Raw genomic sequence first — 20,934 nt, 5'->3', positions numbered from 1 at the left:
CACCAACAGAGTGAGAGTTGAAAAGATGGACGAACTATCATACCAAATGGTTGAGGGTGCGTTGCGAGAGACTACAAAGTTTCAACACGTGGTCTGTGGTTGGGTGGTTGTAGCAAGATCTGAGATGGACTCGAGCACTGGCGTGGCGTGTTTTGCGATATATCGCTTTATCTGTCATTTAAATCTATGAAAAGGATCGATAGACAGGGTAAGGATCCGGGTAAGGGACAGGGGATCGATAGTAAGGGGGAACACCTTAATGATCGATTCTTTACCATAGCTTCAAGTATCGATAATCGATCAGTCACGCCTCGCCATCGAGTTAAGAGGCAGGGGAGGGGGGCTTGTCACCGGCCAAGGCTCCGACGAGAATAGAATTTTGAAAACATTCAGAGAGCTGGATTGCTCGTGAGGCGAGACACTTATCGATTATCAACTAATGGACTATAAAAATTAGTAAACTTGTAACAGATTGAGATTGTGATATTGTTTTTTTAGATAGGAATGATTGAACTTTTGAAACAATGTAAAAATGTGAGTGTTACACACTTGCAGGGCTTTCCTATAAATTTTCTTCAGAAAAACAAAAATGCATGGTTAGTTTCATTAACTCTTACATCAATCATTACATATTCTGAAAGATCGTGCACCATGCAACCTCTGAATTGTTATCACTTTTTCTCTTCTCACTCAATTTTCTCTAATACCATGAAAATTTTCATGAAAAGGTATCAATTTTCATGGATTTCAACAGAGAATATCTTACGAAAGAATTAATCATTTGTGTTCGATTTAGGGTTCAAGGACTTGACTGGTACAAGTATTTAGTGGACTGTTTTCAACTAAATCACATTGGAATCATGAGTGAGCATCTCGAGGGTCCAAATAATGTGACTTCAACGACATTTTGTGGCTTGGAGTGAAGTTTCAAAGAACAATTGTAATCGGCAAGTACATTTCTGCTATGCGTACGTAGTTGTTTCTTAAACTGATAGTGAAAGTCTTTAAACGGGTTGAAAGTGATAGGCCTAAGCATTTAAAAATGTACATAAATGTGTCAACACAATATGAGGCTGAATTATGCTCCTTTTACAGAAGAAATCCTCAATTATAGGCAAGATTTTCAAGAGATTAAAAAGATAAAAATAAAAATGAAAAACAGGATTTTGTAATAAATATTGACGGTAATTTATTAATAATTGGAATGAAAGGACATTGGTTTCAATCTTTGAATAAACATTTTGAAAACATGAGTTCAATGGTTAAGATAAAACAAAAATTAAATAAAAAAGTTCTGCAGACCATTCTTTGCAAATCTGTAATTGTTAATTGGACAAGACAGGACAAGGATGAGATAGGAACATGACTTTACGGTGGACCTCACGACCAAACGAATCACATTTGATTGGTTCAGTTTGCCGTTTCTTGGTCATGTGCTCTCTTTGTCGGGCCTAACAAGCCTCAAGCTAAAGGCAGCTTCTCAGCGGCTTACAACATGTCAACTATACGACCCAATAAAGAGGGCATGTGACAAAGAAACGACTGAGTAGACCGATCACATAACTCCATTTAATACCAATCTAATCTTGTCCAGAAGACTAATACAAAATTTCAGTAAATGCCTTGCAGGAGAATTCTTAGGCTTTAAAATCAAACTAAAGAGAAAAAGCTTCTTAGTGTGTTACAATAACTTAGTACGAGTTAGTTAAATAAATACAATCATTAAATAGTGGTTCTCAACTTGTGGTGCGAATACTTCTACTGTCTACCGCCCATGAAATACATCAACATTCTTGATTTCTTTTTGTGGTTTTAAGTCATTTCTTATCTGTTGACAACCGATTCTTACTGATGGGGACAAAGATAATTGGAAAACAGAGAGCAGTTACAAATCCTCAAGAAGAAAAAATACTTAGTATAATAAAATACATAGAGCAAAATTTCTTATAAAAAAAAAAAAAACAAAAAACTGCTAACTACATGGCGAATCTGGAATACTAGTAGTGTTTCTATCCTTTAAGATGGTCCCGCTGACTTAGGCATCAACAACCATGTTCATAAGAGTTTGAAAAGAAAGCAGACTAGAGAGGGATGTTGTGCCAAATTCAATTCAGGGCCACTACTGCATTCACCAACAAGATTTTACAGCTCTTGAAAATAATATCCAGAAAATTTGGAAGTAAATGATTACATTAAGGCAAAGCTGCTATTACATATACTTGTTTTAAGGCAAAGCAAATGCTTAGATCTGTAGCTTGAGTAAAATGTGTCAAGGACGGAGAAGGGGAGAGAGACTTAAAAAGGGTTGAGACCGACAATCCTAAACAACAAATATCACAAAAACACGTAAATTTACGAGATAAATGTACAAAAATAGGGAACCTTTGAATAAACACATTAAATTGCATTGCATTCAGACAAAGGAATTAGAACGCAACACGAAGCTAGAGAAATCAATTGAATCTCTACAAACTTTCTTTCAAAATGGCACTAGAACATAAATTTAAAAAAAAACCTGAGCTAGAGAAATCAATTGAATCCCTACAAACATTTTTTCTAAATAGTGCTAAAAAAAATTTAAGAAAAAAAAAAACAAAAACAAAAACATGAGGTTCCTCCACCTCCGGTTAACAGAGAAATAGAAGTTTCTAATGCTTAAAAATAAGTAGATTAAACATATTTTGCAATTTTTGAATCCAGATGTGAGCAAGAATTACAAGTAGGCCGATTTGTTTTCCGTTTCAGATTTGAACGGAGGTATCTTCCTTCTTCTAGTGTAGAGGATCTTGAGTTACTCTCAAGAGGAGGTAGGACATCAGCAAAAACCGCGATGACTGAGTCCAAATCTGCCACGTTCACGGCAAGGCATTGATTCGATGCCAGTAAGTGATCAACAGGCGAAGAGTAGGGCATCACTTTTCCAATCCAGGATTGCGGGGCCTCATTGGATTTCATTACTTTGATATGGCCTTCTAGAGAAGGGGAATTTGGATTCGAGTCACTAGGTTTGGGTATATGCTGAAATAATAATAGAGAATTGTTGATTACTTTGTGAAAAGCACACTAAATTAAATTTTGAATTTTTGTCGAGTATGACTATGGGTCATATGAAGCCAGAACATGATCTATGAAAACAGCTGATATCGGACATCTGCCATTTTTAGGGATACGGGATACTTTTTTAAAATTCGCTAACTTCATGAGTGTCGGCACCAAGTTTCACACTTCTGGCATACTTTTTCAAGGAGTGTCATAAAAAAACCATGTCATATCTAAAAACAGCTGATGTCAGAATTTGTTGAAATAATAAATAGTGAGCTAAATCATTCATTGAAGCTCAATAATCGTCTTAAAGATCATGTATATATGCAAATCACGATAGAAAAAGTTAGTAAGACCGATTGCATGTAGGCCTTTAACATGCCTATGGCACCTTTTTTAATTTTTTCCCTACTTTAAAAGACTAATAATTTAGTTGGTTCCTTATTTTTTTTTGGAAGTTACCAAATACATATTTATTTTTTTCAAAAAATCATCTAACAAACTCAACAGTGATTATAATTTGATTAACATCAATTGCTCTTCATCTTATACATTAGCTAGGTATTTCATTTTGTGCCTAAAAAAAGTTCTCCATAAAAACAGCAGATGTGGTCTTTCTTTAGAATCACTGTGTATATCTCATTGGCATTAGCTTCAAATTTAAATTTCTGAAACTCATGTTTCAGAAAAGGGTTTATTCTATGATAAACTCTTTAATGGAATCTATTGCTGCACAGACATCAAAATACACACATCTGAAAACTTTGAATACAATTTTCTCAAAACTTAAAAACAAAACATTCGCTCTTTATACACATAAGGCTTCATATAGTCATATACTCATTATGCGAGATGTAAAATATGCGGTGAACTATTTTGGTAAAATAAGTAAGCTATGCCTACCTGTAACAATGCCATGATACGTGCTTCCTGCTTGATTACACGGACGATAAAAAGCTTTTGCCCTGCCTCAATGATGAGGTTTTTTGAGCCTTCTTGGAGCACAGATGACAAGGTTAATTCGTACGGTCTGACTTTAAACTGAGAAACATCTATTATATCCTTTTCATGATACTGAAATAGAGAAAAGAAAAACAATTAAAAAACATTCCAGAATTGACTTCAGAATCAAACTATATGTACTTTTTACAAGACCAATGCACATTATTCTAGATATTTGGATTTTTAATAAATCAGGGTTGCCACAGAATTTAGAAAATGGAATTCCCTGGCATTTTCCTGACAGATTTTGGTGAAAATCCCTGACAATTGAAGATGCGAAGGATGGTTAAGGCGGCATAATTGAAAATAGTTCTTGGGCAAACTTTGTTGTTCGAAACCTGAAACCCATTCTAGAAAGCAAATGAAGGTGATTTAACAAATTTTCCCTGACATTTTCGTCATGTTCCAAGACATTTCCTGGTTTTCTCTGACTGTGGCAACTCTGATAAATGCACGGGGAAATAATTAGCAGAGAGTTTTCTGTAAATAATGCCTTGGTAATATATGTTTGATAATACTTAGTCTCATTCAAATTCGTTATTTCATTTTATCTTTGTCAAATTTCCATAAAAATGACTCTGCATTGAAAGCAAAGGAATTTAGAGCTGGTTAATTTTTGTTGTGATTAAATATGTTTTTTGCTACCTTCGGAGCCTGATGAGCGTCTAAAATCGAACTTTCCTTGTGCCAATGTCAAGAAAAACAGCGCTGAAAAGGGAAGTTTTCTGTCTCCTTAAACACAGTTTCTAATGGAAATGTGGGATTTAAGCTGTGTGTGTTTGGGCACTAAGCTATATTTTCTTTTTATCTTGTTTTACTATCCTGGCTAGCAAGGCGATAAAAGCTCTCCTCTATCACCAATCAGACGCTGATATTGTGTATAAAAATGCCAGAAAATTTAGTTTCAAGCCCCTCTTTTCTTGAAATTTGTTTTGACCTGATCAGATTTGAGACCACACTTTTTCTCACTTTTGAGGCAGTACTGAAAAATACCATCTTTTTACTTTGCAAGAAAAACGAATATGATATTCTTTGCAATAGCACAAAAAAGTACAACAAAATCTAACTTTTAGTTAAGATAGGTACACAATAAGTATAGGTATTCATTCAAAAGCTAATTGAATTTGGGAGTCGCCTGTACAAATTATAAGTAGATATTCTCATTGTTGAAGAGATGCGAAGCAAAGTCTTCCATCAGGTCTTTCAACTTTGAATCCCTGCCTCCTCCCTATGGGAAGGGGGGGGGGGGGTTCTTTTCCCTATTAGAGGAATTTGTTTTGCAATTTTCTCTTGATTGTTTGATACATTTCCAACCAATGTGTTTCAGCGTAATTCCTCTTGTCCAATCAGAAAAATGGCAAAATTTGAACCCTTTAAGCCATGGTTTCCCTGAAAAAACACTGAGTTCTCCTGCAAGAAACTTACTTTACGTATATGATCCTCAATTGGAAGTACGCTATCCCACGCAGTATGGCATCCAGAAACCGGACAAGCATAGGGTGGAGGGTTTTCTGCATGTCCAACTGATATGAAACTTGAGGATGAACTTTCTTCTGTTGAAGGTGTCTATAAAGTGTAAAAATAATAAATTTTTGATCTCTACATGATGAGTGGTATGAATTTTGTAATCAACTTGCATATTATAAAAGGTTTCTGTTACCGAATTTGTTTCTTTTACATAAATAGTTCCAGGATATCTACAGATAGGACAGAAAATAATTCTTGGACTTTTTCAGGTTTTCCTGGATCCGAATAATTTTAACACCCAGACTTTTAACAAAAGAAAATTTGCTTCTTTCTGAACTTAAAAAGAACAATTTTTAGCATGTAATATAGCTCAACATTTTGAGATTTAGTTTCATTCTTAAAATACTGGTGAGATTTAGTTTCATTCTTAAAATACTGGTGAATTCATGAACCTGATGCCTTCTTAAGTGCACAAGCCTTAAACACACATTTTTTATCGGATACTAACTACGAGAAAATACATTTCCTAGTTGGAGTATACTCCAGGGTTTCCATTAGTTCTTCATTTTTGTTCGTCTTCGTTCCTTGACTCCGAAATTTTTGAATTCTCTAACTTTCCCCACCCTTTGAACAGAACCTCTGCTCAGATTATTTTTCTTCTTTAAACTGCCCTGATTTCCGCTTTAGTAGGGATAAAATTTTTGATTCTAGAAATTCAATTTAAGGCAAAAGATACTTGGAGATTGTTCGTGCTCTCTCGTAAAACACCAGCTCAAGTTGCTGAGCCGGTGTATTACTCACGAAATTCCCTAACCTTTAACAGGTCGCCAGAAACCCTGTAAACTTTGCTGATTTACTGAAATTCCAAGCTGACAGTCTTCGAGTTTTTACAAAATCGCACAAAAATTAAACAGGGGAGCATTCAATGGTAGCAATGTTTCTCTCATTACCATTGAGTCAGCAGGAGCGTCCTTGCAGAGTAAAAAGAGATGTATGAAAACTTACATTTTCATTCTGTTTGGCTTCATGTAATCTCCCATTTTCCACCACACTTGCTTGGGTAAAGCTGTCTATGGCCGAGTACGACTGACGGCAAACTTCATCTATTTCGGCGGCTGTTAGATTCTCATAAGCCTCTGATATTTTTCCATCTGCCTACAGGACAAAGAGAGGAAACAACAAGTAGTTAAAATATTGAAGAGACTGAGTTTGATAGGTGAGGATTTGGCTTCATTCTTTGACTTCCGCTATTGCTTCAAATTCACATATATCTGAATCACACTAGTATAATGAGATGCAGTTCGGCTGGATCCTGTTAAATCCGTTCATTTCATCTTAATATTTTAAATTTTACTCCATCAAAATACGGTTTCTTCTTTGATATAAGAGTAAAAATTTAAAGTGCATACCTACAGTCGAAAAATTTTGTGGAACAGGCTGAGCACACCTCTCCCTAATGCAAGTTTCTGTACCACTCAACTACAGGTTTTAGATTCACTTATCATGGGAGGAGCTGGTTTTTCACCAGAGCTTGGACCTAAAGGGACACTACGTTGAAAAAAGAGAGAGGTGCTTTGAACCATGAAAGAATGATTTACAGTTAAGTTCCTGATTTTCTTATCAGGAACTTAACTTCAGCCGCTTGCCTTGCATGCAGGTAATCAGAAAATTACAAAATTCTTGACTCAGAACTTGAGAAATCAGTACTCCTTAACATCGTGACCAACCTTGTGAATTATAGGGTGGCACCTGGACCCTGTATCACAACAAAGAATAAGCTTATTCTGGAGCATACTTACAATTGTTTCGTTGAAAATGCTTTCAACAATTTGACTATCTAAATGCGGCATTTCTTGGGTTAAAACTGTTGATTCAAGTGCATGGTAGGTCCCGTCATTTTGATTGTTTGCTATATGATTGAAACTTTCTGGCTGAGTTTCATTGGAGTCCTGCAAAGAAATTATTATGAGAGAAAAAAATGAAAATTTGACAAGACCAAAAATTGATCCTTAAAGCAGAGTAGTTGGCTTGATCCATTTCCTTAATCATTTGTTTTGCTTCTCCGCTTTTGGCTGGAGTATTGAATTTTGCTTTTAACAGTAAACACAAAACAGTAACAATAAAAGTAAACAGTAAGAAAGTCGAAAAATTGACTTTTTAGTCCTGTTTTTCTCAAGACTGGCACATAGAAAGTTATAATTTAGAAGCTTAGGATGCTCAAGAAGTCATACAGAGCATTGTACCAAAATATATGAAATTTAGCTAAATTTATGCAGTTTTGTGTCCGTGGTTCTTCGTTTCTGAAAAATAGGGCTGGGTTAAAAAAATTATGATGATTTTTTAAGGGGGATTTGGAATCTGCTGGAGGGGTATCCAAAAAGCCAACTTCATGCATGTTACACTTCATGGATGGCACCATGAGATTTTCCTTTAAACTTCAGCTTTTATCCAGCTAGATGCTACACTTGCAAGCAAAATAAAGAGTTGAAAGGTGAAAATTAATTCAGGATAATTCCTGTTTTTAACACATTGACTGCCTTGCCAGTCGATATCTTCTGCAGAGGCCTAAACACATTAAGAAGGACACTGCTGATATTGCAATGTCAGTTAAGCCATCAAAGTGCACAATCTCTCGGAATTTTGGAAGCAGTTCTATTAGTTGCCCGACAGGAGGCACCACCGTTTGTCTCTGTGCCCCCCCCCTCCCCCAATAAGTGCTAAAACACTGTGGCGGTCAACATTGTCAACATTATACTTGAATTTTACCTCTATTAATGTATCTTCATTGATGATAAGCGTTCCGTCCGAATCGAATTCACTAGTCTCCACAGAATCAGATGGTGATAAACGAAGCGTTATGTCCCCACTGCTTTCATCAAGGAATAGATCATCTTCCGAATTGTTTTCAGCATCTTGCCTACCCTAGAAACATACAAAAAATGAGGATAACAGTATTAAAAGAATCAGCGATTAGAATTAAAGCAATTACAATTGACAGGAGCACAGACGGGGGGGGGGGGGGGAAGGGGAGGTTGTTGGTTTTTTTGAACCCTGAGGACTGAATAAATTCCCCCCAAACAATCATTTTGGGCAATGTCCAGGAATTTTTTTACTTTCGGTCCCTCATGGTCTCTGGATATGCCACTGGAAGCAGAGATTACTATCTCTGTAATACAACTAGTGTGCCAAGGTGTTCTGAAATGGACAGAACTTGACCTGTTGCCATCCATTTACTTCTATGCCACCTGCGCCTAATACTTAGATTTAAATTGGCTAAAGTCAGTAACTTTAGATTTTTCTAAATAGTCCTAAAAATCACCAAAAAATGCTGGAAATTTATCTTTTTAGCGTACAAAATACCCTCAACAGTAAACCACAGATGTTTTAAGCTTTATTTTCTTTGATTCCAACTTACGAAATCAACAGAAAAAGGCTAGGCGAAATAACTGTGTAAAACAAAACTAAACTAAACTAAAAGTTTCACAAAATTTGGTCAAATAACGAGAGTATATCAAGAGAGAATGTTTTTTAAGTTTCGATCGGAGCAAATTTAATTTCGGAAGAAATTTTGCGACCATCTAATTTTCTCAAAACATTTTACCCCTAATGAGCAGGATGCACAGTAAATCTGTCCTAGGAAGGAGAAAAAAAGCATGAAAAGGCAGCATTGTTAAATATTTGAAACAAACCGCATTTTCGAGATGGGCGCGGTGATTCTCTGTGAGTGATGAGTAGGTTGATGGAGGATTAGGAGCACGGTAGCATGGATAGCCTGGAAAGCAGGAGCCGTAACAGAATTGACCAGAATTTGGTTCCGTGTGTGAGTACGGGTTTGTATTAATTGTTGTTGCCGTGGTATTGGCACTATAAGATGAAAAGTTTGTGTCGTACAGATGTGAGGACGCTGTCATAAAATGAGACTGCAAGCTTGGATTGGAAACTGGACTGCCATCCGTTTGAGGTGTGCTAGTCTGAAAATCCAAGAGAAGGAAAATTAGCAAATGATCATCTTACTGTCCTGAGGGGAAAAGGTGCTTAAAATTGAGATATTGGTTTCATTTTAAAAACATTTCTCAATGATGAATGCCCAGAGGTAAACCAGAGTTTAAGAAAGATCAAAATAGACCACAAAACAAAATTAAACACTAGCATATTGGTTTTTGTCCAGAATTAAAAGGAGGAGAGGGGGGGGGGAGAGAGGAGGCCTCAAGGGCATTATCAATTAAAAGGAGGAGAGGGGGGAGGAGAGAGAGGAGGCCTCAAGGGCATTATCAAACTCTCTGATTCAATACAAAACAAGGATAGGAGAGTGAATGTACAAGTGGTCAATAAACTAACTTGCAGAATTATCAATGAAACTTTTCAAGACATGATTTTAGGCTAAAAAAATGAGTACATATTTACACTAATTAATAAATAAGAGCTTTGGCACATCAGAAATCAATTTCAAAGGTACCAGATGTGCTGTGATAAAAAGATGCATGGTAAAGAAGCTCTAAGAACTAGGAGCATCTAATTTTTCCAAAAAGTGGACAAAAAAAAGAGAACAGTTTTCTAAATAAAAGTCTAATTGAATGCAATTAATTTTTTCTGATTCTTTGAAATTGAAAGCATTCATTCAGTATCAAAGATGTTTCCTCCGAATCCAGGCCGAAGAGGAAAAGTTTACATACTTGAAATCAGGGGAGAAAAAAATACCTGACGATAAGAGGGAAACAAATCAAGCCTTCGCAGATTTGCTGTATCATTACTACTCTGAAACTCAAGGCTTTGATCGAAAAGATTTCCTCCTTCAGAGCCTAAATAACTGTTCGTTCTCTGAGAGGATGCAGACTTAAATGATGCTTCTTGGCTTAAATAATTCAACACATCTTGATTAATAGTTGACCAGGAAAAACTGCAAACCAAAAACAGGCAAAATAAAAGCAAAAGCACTTCAAGCAGTATATTTACAGACAAGCCACACTGGGTTTTATTGTTCATATCAAGATTACCTGCAACAAACTTGTATTCTCGGACGACTGAAAAAGGACTGTGGCTCATTCAACCTCATTTATTCTATAGCAAGCCATATGTAACTTTTCAATCTGAAGGTTTTTGTCAGTTTTTAGGGGTTATATTGTTTATATAGCATATTGGTGCCCTTCAATATCATCTCACTAATTTTTCACAATTTATCAATGGTCCAAGTGCAAAAGCACATAATAACTAACTATATTGCAGTGTTTCAAAATTTTCACTCCTACTTTATTTATTAAAATAGGAACAAACCAATTTTAAAGCTTGAAATGTAAACAGAATATTCCGCTGATAGAGAAGGAAAAACAAAGATGTGTTCAAGGAGGAAGTCTGCAGCATTGCGAACAGAGATATTTGGTTTCACACTTTGGCCATTGATATATTGATAGGTTAATGAGAGAGTAACAATGGAAAACACTCCAACATCTTTCTTCTGGGCATAATTTTGCTCACTTCAGAATAAGGTATGCGGTTAACATGGTTTCTGATAGTCATAGTCCATTTCCTAAATCTTGATTACTCACTGCCTCTCTGGGTGAAAAAAGCATGCAATGGATTGTGATTATGTCACACTACTGCTGTGCTAGGGAAGAATACCATAAGAGCCTTCAGAAATTGCCAACTTTTCTTTGATAAAAAATGAATTTTCAGGGAAATCTGTGAATATTTTTCTTCGATTTTTCCACTTTTATTCCCTATCAGATGTAAATTATTTGATGATTTCAAGAGAAAATGTTCATAACTCTCTGCATAAATGAACACTTCATCAGAGGGAATTTAGTAACTCTCGAATGTTCATACAACATATAATTCCTTAGCATGGCAGACTACCAAATTCACACCACTCTCAGCAAGGCTACGGGAGAAAATGAAAAGGGTCAGATGGATCAAATGGGCCTCCAGAGAAGAAATAAAATAAAACACTACATAACATTCCACCAGGAAAACGAAACACACTATGGCAAGTCTGGAAACCGACTCCTAATTAAGACAAAAATGTTTACGATTAACATTAGATAAATTAAATAGAAAAAATAAAAATGACGACATTCATATAATCTAACATTCATTTGATCTATGCTCAAAATACTCCTCGATATCTTATTCAGGAGTTTATTTCCAAACTTTTTTTGTGTATGTCTCGTTTCTTACGAGAAATTTTAAGAATAAAATGGACAACTTTTTCTAGTTCAGACTTTGTCTAGTGGCCCATTATGATCAAACAGATGGTAGAAAAGCTTTGCTGCGAATCAGCTATCTTCAAAAATTGAAATGAATCTATGTGCTATTGTGCTGAGAAGATGTGCGTAAATTAGAATTCAGCAGGTGTTGGAATTATACTCAAGCTATTTACAAGTTCTTATGTATCAGTGACACCAAAGCAAAATCAAAACTCAAGATATCGAAGGTCATCTCTAATTCATCCACCAAACAGAAATTTAAAAACTGTTTTATGTGTGCATCAGTTGAAATTGAATGGACAGAGTTTAACAAAACACATCAAATTGCATTAAGTTTGAAAACAGCTAAGGAGGTTTGAGGTTTAATACATCCATAAGACTGAACATTATGGACCAATTTTAACGACTATTTTCACACTCAAAATATTTTTTCTCCTCTTCGAAATTATTGACCGGAGTAAATTTATGACTAGTTCAATTTAATTTAGAACTACTCCAAACTCATTTTCCTCCAAAATGCAACTCAATGCATTTCTGTTGAGCTCTGTCTAAATGTAAGAATAATGAATGAAAAGTAACAATTGAGCAGTAATTGAAGATGAAGAGCAATTACCTCTATTATAACACTGAGGCAGAAATTTTTGCTCTTAAAACAAGAAAAGACCAATACAGATCTACCATGGCTTTTAAAGAGAATTTTCAAGGTACCTATCTGCTGATTACCAGAATCAGGTATTAATCAAATTTGGCATACTCCAAGGACCTTCCCAATAATGATATGGAAAATCCCATTGTGTTTTGATTAGTAAAAGCCAGACAGAGGAAGAGAGGTAGAAAAAAAATTCAAACAAGGTTCGCCCACGACAATTCAGATACATAAGCTTTTAGCATTGGTAACTAAAGCACTTAAAGCTTTTGCTTCTCCCTTTGTATTACTGTCTGACATTGGCGATGTTGGCACTTTCTGATAGAAGTAGTCAAGGAGAGGGTGCATCATCCGATTTTTTAATATAATTTACATTCTGTAAAATAGTGAAACCATAACTTGTTGGGGAAATTTGTTTTTACATGACAGTTGTTTAAAATTTCACCTGTTAGACGCCTGTGCTACCAACAATGTGAAAATGTAGTTATCACGGGTTCAAAGACGTTTTCATTTAACTTTAACTTTATTAGCTCCTTCCCAACTTTCCCTGACTTTCCATATCGCAGTAATTTCTCTGATATTCCAAGTTTTCTAGACTGCTGGAAACCCTGAATTAGGCATCTATTTAATTATAAGGTGCTTGACCGAATAAAATTGAGGATTCAAACATTCTGAGCCTCTTTTTATGCAAGTTTCAGCATCTAGCCATGGCCTAAAGTATTTTTCAATTTCAACTGAGTAGGAAATACTTGATTATTTATGATCATTTGAAAATTTGACCTGCATAATGAAACCCATACCGTAATGCTTGACTAAATAATTAAGCCAGCAACCCAACTGCAAAAATAAGCCTATGCCCAATGCCCCGACTTTTACGCTTTAAAAGCTGCTCATGTTGCAAAAAAAAAAAAAAAAAAAAAAAAAAAAAAAAAAAAAAAAAAAAAAAAAAGTTCTTCATTGATTACAGATGATAGTGATTAAAGAAAAATATTTTCATGCAAAACTTAATTGTCTACATAAAATAGAAGAAAGTTTATGAATATTTCTAAGTACTTGTTTTCCATCGAAGAGGAGATCGATCTGCCACTACCGCAAGAGGTTGTCTGCGAGGCAATATCACTTGGCACATTCGCATCCCAATGTGTCAGATTCTGGCTGGGATCATTACTGCAATCAAAAGCATGGATTTTTAAATCATTAAATGATAGATACATGTTTTCCTATTATGACTTTTCTCTTCTGTTCTTATTATGGTCCTATCTTTTATAAATGTCGCAGTCAAATCGTCTGATCAGGCATTTCGTCAACTGCCTGGGCAAAATAGTCAAATATTCTTCCTGACATTAAGGATCTGATTCTGTTGCTATCTTCAAACAAAATAATTCTTTACTCATGCAGGGAAGAATTTTGTGTAAAAGTTGCATCATGCACATGGTTGAGTAAACTATTTCTAGTCCTTACAATTGCATTCACCTTAAAACTTGCAACATGTCATGAAAAATAAAATATTACAAACGGTGACAATCAAAGCATATGAACAGCATTTGGGGAGCAAGTATCACGTTGGTTTCTTTCTGCTGAATGCGATCAAATTGGGACATTACGCAAAAAATACTCATAAAATATACAAATGTGATTCTAGCAAAGCGGAGAATGTCCCACTGGAAAAGTATTTTGCCAGGATTACCTAGAAAAATGATTTGTTTCTCCTGAAATTTTAAAGGACTTAAGATGCTTGTTTGGCATCTTCAAATTGTATTTAAGGGCGGTATCAATTAAACTTACGAAGGTGATGGTGGTTTTGACATGTATTTCAGTTCATGAAAGCTGGGAAGGCGGTCAACAGGTGAAGTTCTGACAGAGCCATAATTCAATGTATTGGTAGTGCTATGATAGTCCGAAAATGCTGAACTGTAAGGGTCGAACAATGGTGGGTAGTGCCACATTGAATATGGATAGTACCCTTGATAGGCAGATACACTGCAATAAGAAGAGCTTTGCGTCAAGTTCGAGGGAGTGTATGACTGTTGACCTGAACTGGTGCTCTGAAAAGATAAAAATTAATTTTTAGCAAACTAACTTTGAGATTCAGTTACTGAAAACAGTTTCCTTCTTCAGCATCATAATATACTGTGTGATATCTACTTTTGATTCCTGCATGATCTCACGCAAGGATTCAATTGCTGACAATGGCCTTGCCTGACAATATTGAATTGAAAAGATAGATTTCAGATCACAAGCTCGATCCATAGACTCATTGAGAATCATGAATTTTTAGAAGTCCAAAAGCCACAAATTGAAGTGACCTTTTCACAAATCAGGCTGTCTACTGAGGTCCACAAAAATAAAATAAGTACTTTTTAGGTACTTAAGGAAAAATTTAAGTACCTCGCCTTGGGGAAAAATTAAGTACTTTTTTGCGACGTATCGTAATTCTTCGATTTTGGCACTGCCGCGCGCTTTACTTCGGATATTCCCATGGTCTTTTCGGCTGTTTCCGTCAAATTGAGGGAAATGCCTTGTTCCGCTCCTCTACAACAACTGCGCTCTTACGAGGTGACATTTTTGTACTACTACGCCAGACAGCCAATGCACAGAGGGTTGCATAACTATCAGGCGATCGAACTGAATGCGCAGCGCAAAATGCGAAAAATTACGGACATTCCGCGAGATTTACATACTTTTAAGGTACTTACGGACTGACCTTAAAAAATGCGTACTTTTTACGGACTTTCTGGACTATACCGACTGGTAGACACCCTGCAAATGGTAGGTTACAACACCGTATTTCAAAATTCCATTATAAAAATCACCTTGAACAACAGAATTTAGAACCCATTAATTTTTTATTTCTTTAAAGTATTATCCTGATAGACAGGTTCATTAAGAGAATGCTTTTTCGATAGTAAGCAGTAAAGTATCTAAGTGCGGTAGGAGATTTATCAAATCCCTTCATTAAGAAATAATTTCTACTTACTGCTTCGTAAGAGGACAGATTGGGACAGTGCGGTGGCATTTGATACTGCCATTCTCGTGGGTTGGGATAGAACTCCGATTGATAGAATGATAGATCGTAGTTCCTGAAGTTTCCGTGAGGGCATGGCGGGAATGGAGTGGATGAATTCCTTGAAGAGGTTGATCTGTCCTGAAAAGGAAGCCAAAATGCAGTTAAAAAAACGTGCTAACATGTAAATGATACCTAAAAATCCTTCCTCACTTAATGACACAGATACTTAGGTGACATTCGGATTAAAAGAAAATAGATATAATTACCTGACTACAGAAATAACGAAATTATTAGTGAAAATTTGTATCCAACACTGATGGAACTCGAATGCCTCGGTTTGTTATTGTTATCACTTAACCTCAATATTGTCGGCACTATTAGGTAAACAAAGTGGCTCTCCCATGGTTGCCATGTCTATCAGATGCTCATTTTTTTAAATTATTATTATGAGAACATATTTTCTTATTTAAGGTGGTTAATTTTTGGGCTTGTCATCTTTCAATAACGTATGTTATTTGATAGTAGTACCATCAACTTTACAGAGGGCTTGCAAGCCTTCTTTTTGTCTGGAAAAAACACACTGCATATAATTGTTTTTCTTTAAATATCAAATTAGGCCCAGACAGGCGGAATTATGAAAATACCCATTGATTCATGATTCATGAATATATCTATGGGTAAAATCCAATTTCATCATAGAGATTGTAGGATAAATTGTCTCCCCCCTCTCCTTTCCTTTTCGACAGACACCTTAATTTTATTAAACCTTATTTCCAAGGATACAGGGTGGTCCAGACGTGCCATCCCAAGTTTTTTTTCGGTCTAGGTCAAACGAAGTCCGGGATCGCGGAGACGAATAGAGAATCGACCACAAGGAATCTGTATCTCATCATGTCGAAGCCCTTAGCCCCCCCCCCCCCCCCCCCCGGAGGAGGTACTTGCAAGCGGTGATTTACACATTTACGTCAAAATTAAAGCATGCATTTCTAAAAATTTCCATTCGCTGCCGCTGCAAATTCCAGTTAATTTCCGCGGGCAATAAAAGGCGCACCCGAAATAGCGCCTTCAACATGGTAAATATACTTCAAACGCTACACCGTTAGACACACGTCCCGATGTGATGTGGAAATTGCCTACACTGCGCCTGCAGGAGTGTCCATCGCGCATCGCCCACCCGCGAACCGCGGTTCCGTCACATTCATGGCTGTGGACTTCTAGACCATGCTCCTTCCCTTCCCGGATTTTCAGGAGCTCATTCTCAGATAAGAAATTAAAGTATTCTCCCACTTTACCGGGGATTTTTTGGGGAAAAAAGATATAACTCCCCCGGGTTTCCAGCTGTATGAATATTGAATTTTTCCACCTTTCATTGGATTTTTCAGCGATCACACAAATTATTAAACCCCAAAGCGTTCCTGATATCCATATTATCTGGCCGATGAAAGCTTCTCTACAATAATAATGATATGAAAATTCAATTATGTCTTTCAATCGGTCGATAATAGCAGTTCACAGGTGTAGTGACATAAATTCTAGGCGATAAAAGATGAGATACTCAGTTTTTTAAATAGATTCCCAGATTTTTCCTTAAAATTTTCGTTCCCTGATATATCCCTGTTGTTCCCCGTTTTTCCCGCAGCCTGATTGATGAAATTTTGTGTTTGTCGGGTAGACATTGATGACATAGGTTCAAAGGCGGAGTGTGATTGGTCGGCTATGTTTTATCGCTGCTTTTTCGTGCCTATGTCGGGTGGAACTCTCGACAAGCTAAAGGCACCTCTTAAGTTTCCGGCAGTATGTCGTCCATTCCACCTGACAAATGCACGTTAAAGCAGCGATAAGACTTAACCGACCAATCACGCTCCGGCTTTTAACATATGTCATCTATGTCTACCCAACAAACACAAAATGTCAACAATCAGGCTGCCGGCTCTAGACACGGGCATTCTATAATAATAGTACCTAATAATAATAATTCTTTATTTTTTAAGATGATTTGCACATATGGCTTAAACAATGCTTTAAAGTATGCTATGTACTTACAAACAGATACAAGTTGCAAATTTGCACAAGTTGCAAGTTGGTACAAGACAATTTCATTTAAAATCTATTTCGTAAATACAAGTCTCCACTAAGTGTATGTGGAGCGCAGACACACAATTATTTTCATTCATAGATCTTTTAAGACACATTCTGGACGCTGACTAAAAATCTGACGGCAAGAGGGATTACTTACTTGATAGTACTCGGAAGGGATTTCGAGGCCGTAGGCACGGTTATTCATGTGAAGCTCCTCGTCGCGTTCGCTGGACCTTTGAGTGTGAGAGGGCGCGGGGGTCGCGGAGTCGGGAGCGGGGGTAGGTGAACACGGGGGTCGAGATTCCGGGGGCTTCTGAACTTGCGTCTTGGTGAGGTTCAGCGGGGCTCCCGACTTGTCCTCCTGCTCAACCTTTCTTTGGGCTTTTTTCACACTCTTCTCTTCGTAGAGTCTCCTCTTAAACTCCCTCACGAACTCTTCGTCTCCGTCCTTTTGCCTCTCGATTAAAAGTTCAAGATCTTCTCTCTGAAAAAAAGAAATGAAATAAGATAAAAACGAGAAAAAAAGGATCAATGAGGGGCTTGGGAGACAAGGCGCACAAGTTCACTTTTTGGTACTTCGAAAAAATGAGTTTGAGGTTCTCGATTTTACTCGGACTCATTGAGTGTTCCAGATACCTTTAAACTTGACAAGTGTGTTTGTCTCACACCTTCATGAACATCTTCTGAAATTGTCAGCACAGTTGAGCCCAATTAAGGCCAGCGGTTGGCCTTAAAGTGACGGTAGGTCGCAATGGATTAGAGTCAATATATGATTTTTGAGACCCCGCGCTAACAATCAATGCAATCGGCCGAGACAAAAGTCAAGTCCAGACTCCAGAGGTCAACGCTACTTTTCACCGGATGATAACTAATGAGCAACTCTAAATTTTAAAAGAAATTACTCACTTGCGCTAATTTATTCTATTATAAAGCGGGCGCTTTCGCTCTCCTCAGGAAGGCATCCATCAAAAAATCTATAAATATCTAGTTTACGACACAGTTTGTCTTCTCCTTCTTCTCCAAAATTTGACGTATTCTTGTACAGCCTCGCTTCTAAAGGTAATTTCCGCTTTAATCGTTGAAAATGTGAAGGTTTTTGAGTTTAATATTTGCGTATTAATGTCTGGTAACTGCTGGAGTGAATACTCTGCTGGGTGAATTTTTGCAAATTACATTAGGTTTGTTGAACCAATTGCTAAACTATTTTGATTAGTTATACCAGACGAATCTGAGCGTTGACCTTCGAGAAAAGCTTTTTTTTACATTTTCACATACACCAGATTATATTGCCGAAAAAGTCTCCTGAGAGCCTCAAAGAAGAAATCTGACACAAAATACATTTTAATCAAAGGAAATCTGGCAACATCCTGGCAATAGCACTTTTTTAACATGACAGAGCGGGAGAAATAACTCGAGAATAAATGCACTCCGAATCGATGCAGAATCTCATCGATGGGGTTAGTGAAGTCTCTGGACTCAAAGCTTGGGATCTTTATTGCGAACTTACAGCATCTTTACCTACAAGCGATAGAGCCAGGGAAAAAAGGGTTTTCAGATGGACGCCTGTAACTTTTAGTGCAGACAAAAAAAATGGATCTAGTCAAAATTATCTTATTTGATTTTGTTGTTGATCGCATTTTCACACCATTAAAAACACGGGGTCTAATTTTTAAATCACACTTAATTTGTATTATGAAGAATGCCAGTGTTTTAAAAAAATTGTAACTTAAAGCGGCAACAGCGATGGCTTTATATTTTGGTAAAGTAAAAGATATTAGCTGTTCCTTTCAGTGGAAAAATTATCCATCGGATAATTTTGTTTAATAAATATTGATTTCAAGGTATTTTTGAATTTAATATATAACTTTTGAATAACTTGAACCAGAATGTCCATCCTAAAAATGTTGAAGCGGATACTCTTCCTGTAATTGTCTCATAACTTTATTTTTTTCCCCCAGTTAAGCAAATGACATTTCTAGAGATTCTGTGTATACGATGATAGTCACTTCATTCTACATTTTTTTTTTTTTTAAAAAAATTCCTCACGCTTCCTTGCCGACTTCGTTAGGTCATATCAAACTGAGAATTGAGCAACATTTGGACTGAATTTTGCAATTGGGACACACTTTTTCTGGCTCATTTTAGAAACAACATAATTGCCATTCGTTTCATCACACAAACAGAGGGCTTTTATCGCTGATCTATAAAAAAAAAAAAAAAAAAAAAAAAAAAAAAAATCTTCATTGTAAAATGCAGTGAGTAAATGCGGATGGTCACAACGAGTTTCACGCCTCGAATTTGCTTTTTTCGAAATTCTCGCTTCAAATTCCGTGCGGTTGTCTTTTGTCGCAATTTTTCTGATTTAACGAGAGACGAGCATTTTATCGACAATTTTGAACTATCGTAAACGTTAGATCAATAACCTCACAATTCATCTCTCGGACCACCTCGGACTTGAAAGAGTATGTGCGATAAAAAATAAGGGACACCCTACAAATGGACAAACGGACGAGGCATTTTTATTCGAAGATCGCTAGGAGTTTGTTTAAAAGGAGAGAAATACCTGCGCCAGAAAATAATGGATTTAAAAGCTTCCTGTCATGAGATGAAGTGCGAGTATTCATCACGTGCAGCGGCACAATACGTTCGGAATATGCGTCGTGCGGGCTGCGTTATAGGTATTTACGGGCGCCGAGCTCCGGGCCGCCACGTTATTGTCATTTTTATGCAGAGTGTAAACCCACGATTGTTCAAGCCTTGAATGCTGTTCACACTTGTCCCATCTCCTTTCTGAAACGGTTAAAATCCTGTAGGACAGTTTTTCCCAGGGCACAGTCGATCGAGATATTCTCACGATTTGCTTCACGCCAAGATTTTAAAAAATTGAAGGGGTGAACGCGAGAGGAGCTTAATATTGCACTGCAATACTGCCTTGCTAAGGAAGAACGCCGTATGAACATTCTAGAGTTGCCAAATTTCCTTCGATGAAATGTTTATTTTTGAGGAAAGAGATGAATATTTTTCCTTGAAATTTTCCGGGACTTTAGGTTAAATAGCGAACAAAATTATCTGAAAAATTGGAAGAAAAATATTCATAAGTTTCCCAGGAAATTCATGTTTTATCAAAGGAAAGTTCGAAACGCCTGAAGGTTCATACGGCGTTTTTCCTTAGCCCGGCAGAATAGTGGCGTGGCGTAAATGATCGACGAAAATATCGGATCAAAAACATGTTACATTTTTTAAAAAAATTTTTCACTCTTAGTCATCGAAATTTTGAAATGTTGCACAAACAATCGAGTGAAGGGCGAGATCGATGATTTGAAAAAATCTGTCTCTCTTGTCAATTTTTGAACCAATATGCCATCGGGACTATGGATTTATTTCTCAGAGTATAATACTGGCCTATCAGATATAGCATTCAAAGGAGGCCGACAGTTAATTTTATTAATTTAATGAAAACGGCCATATTATTTTCCAAAGGCGGATCCAGG

The 20,934-nt window shown here is 36.7% G+C and overlaps 2 protein-coding genes across 3 annotated transcripts in view; both read right to left on the bottom strand.

The window, feature by feature from the left end:
- LOC109039507 (uncharacterized) overlaps positions 1–20,934 on the bottom strand; it is a 217,266-nt gene that overhangs the window by 125,031 nt on the left and 71,301 nt on the right. The gene's annotated exons all lie outside the window — the stretch shown is intronic.
- Positions 1,165–18,955, bottom strand: LOC140226071 (uncharacterized). The gene is made up of 13 exons (XM_072306528.1): positions 18,951–18,955; positions 17,601–17,982; positions 15,335–15,502; positions 14,143–14,402; positions 13,411–13,524; positions 10,210–10,408; positions 9,201–9,482; positions 8,278–8,433; positions 7,311–7,460; positions 6,517–6,666; positions 5,470–5,610; positions 3,946–4,116; positions 1,165–3,018 (listed from the first exon to the last, which is right to left on the bottom strand). Exons 1-13 carry the CDS (start codon positions 18,953–18,955, stop codon positions 2,671–2,673), a joined length of 2,526 nt encoding a protein of 841 aa, XP_072162629.1. The 3' UTR covers positions 1,165–2,670.

This window comes from Bemisia tabaci, chromosome 1 (genome assembly GCF_918797505.1).
Source record: "Bemisia tabaci chromosome 1, PGI_BMITA_v3".
In the NCBI taxonomy this organism is placed as follows: domain Eukaryota; kingdom Metazoa; phylum Arthropoda; class Insecta; order Hemiptera; family Aleyrodidae; genus Bemisia; species Bemisia tabaci.
The sequence above is the reverse complement of the archived record's forward strand: the minus strand, read 5'-3'. Positions and strand labels throughout refer to the sequence as shown.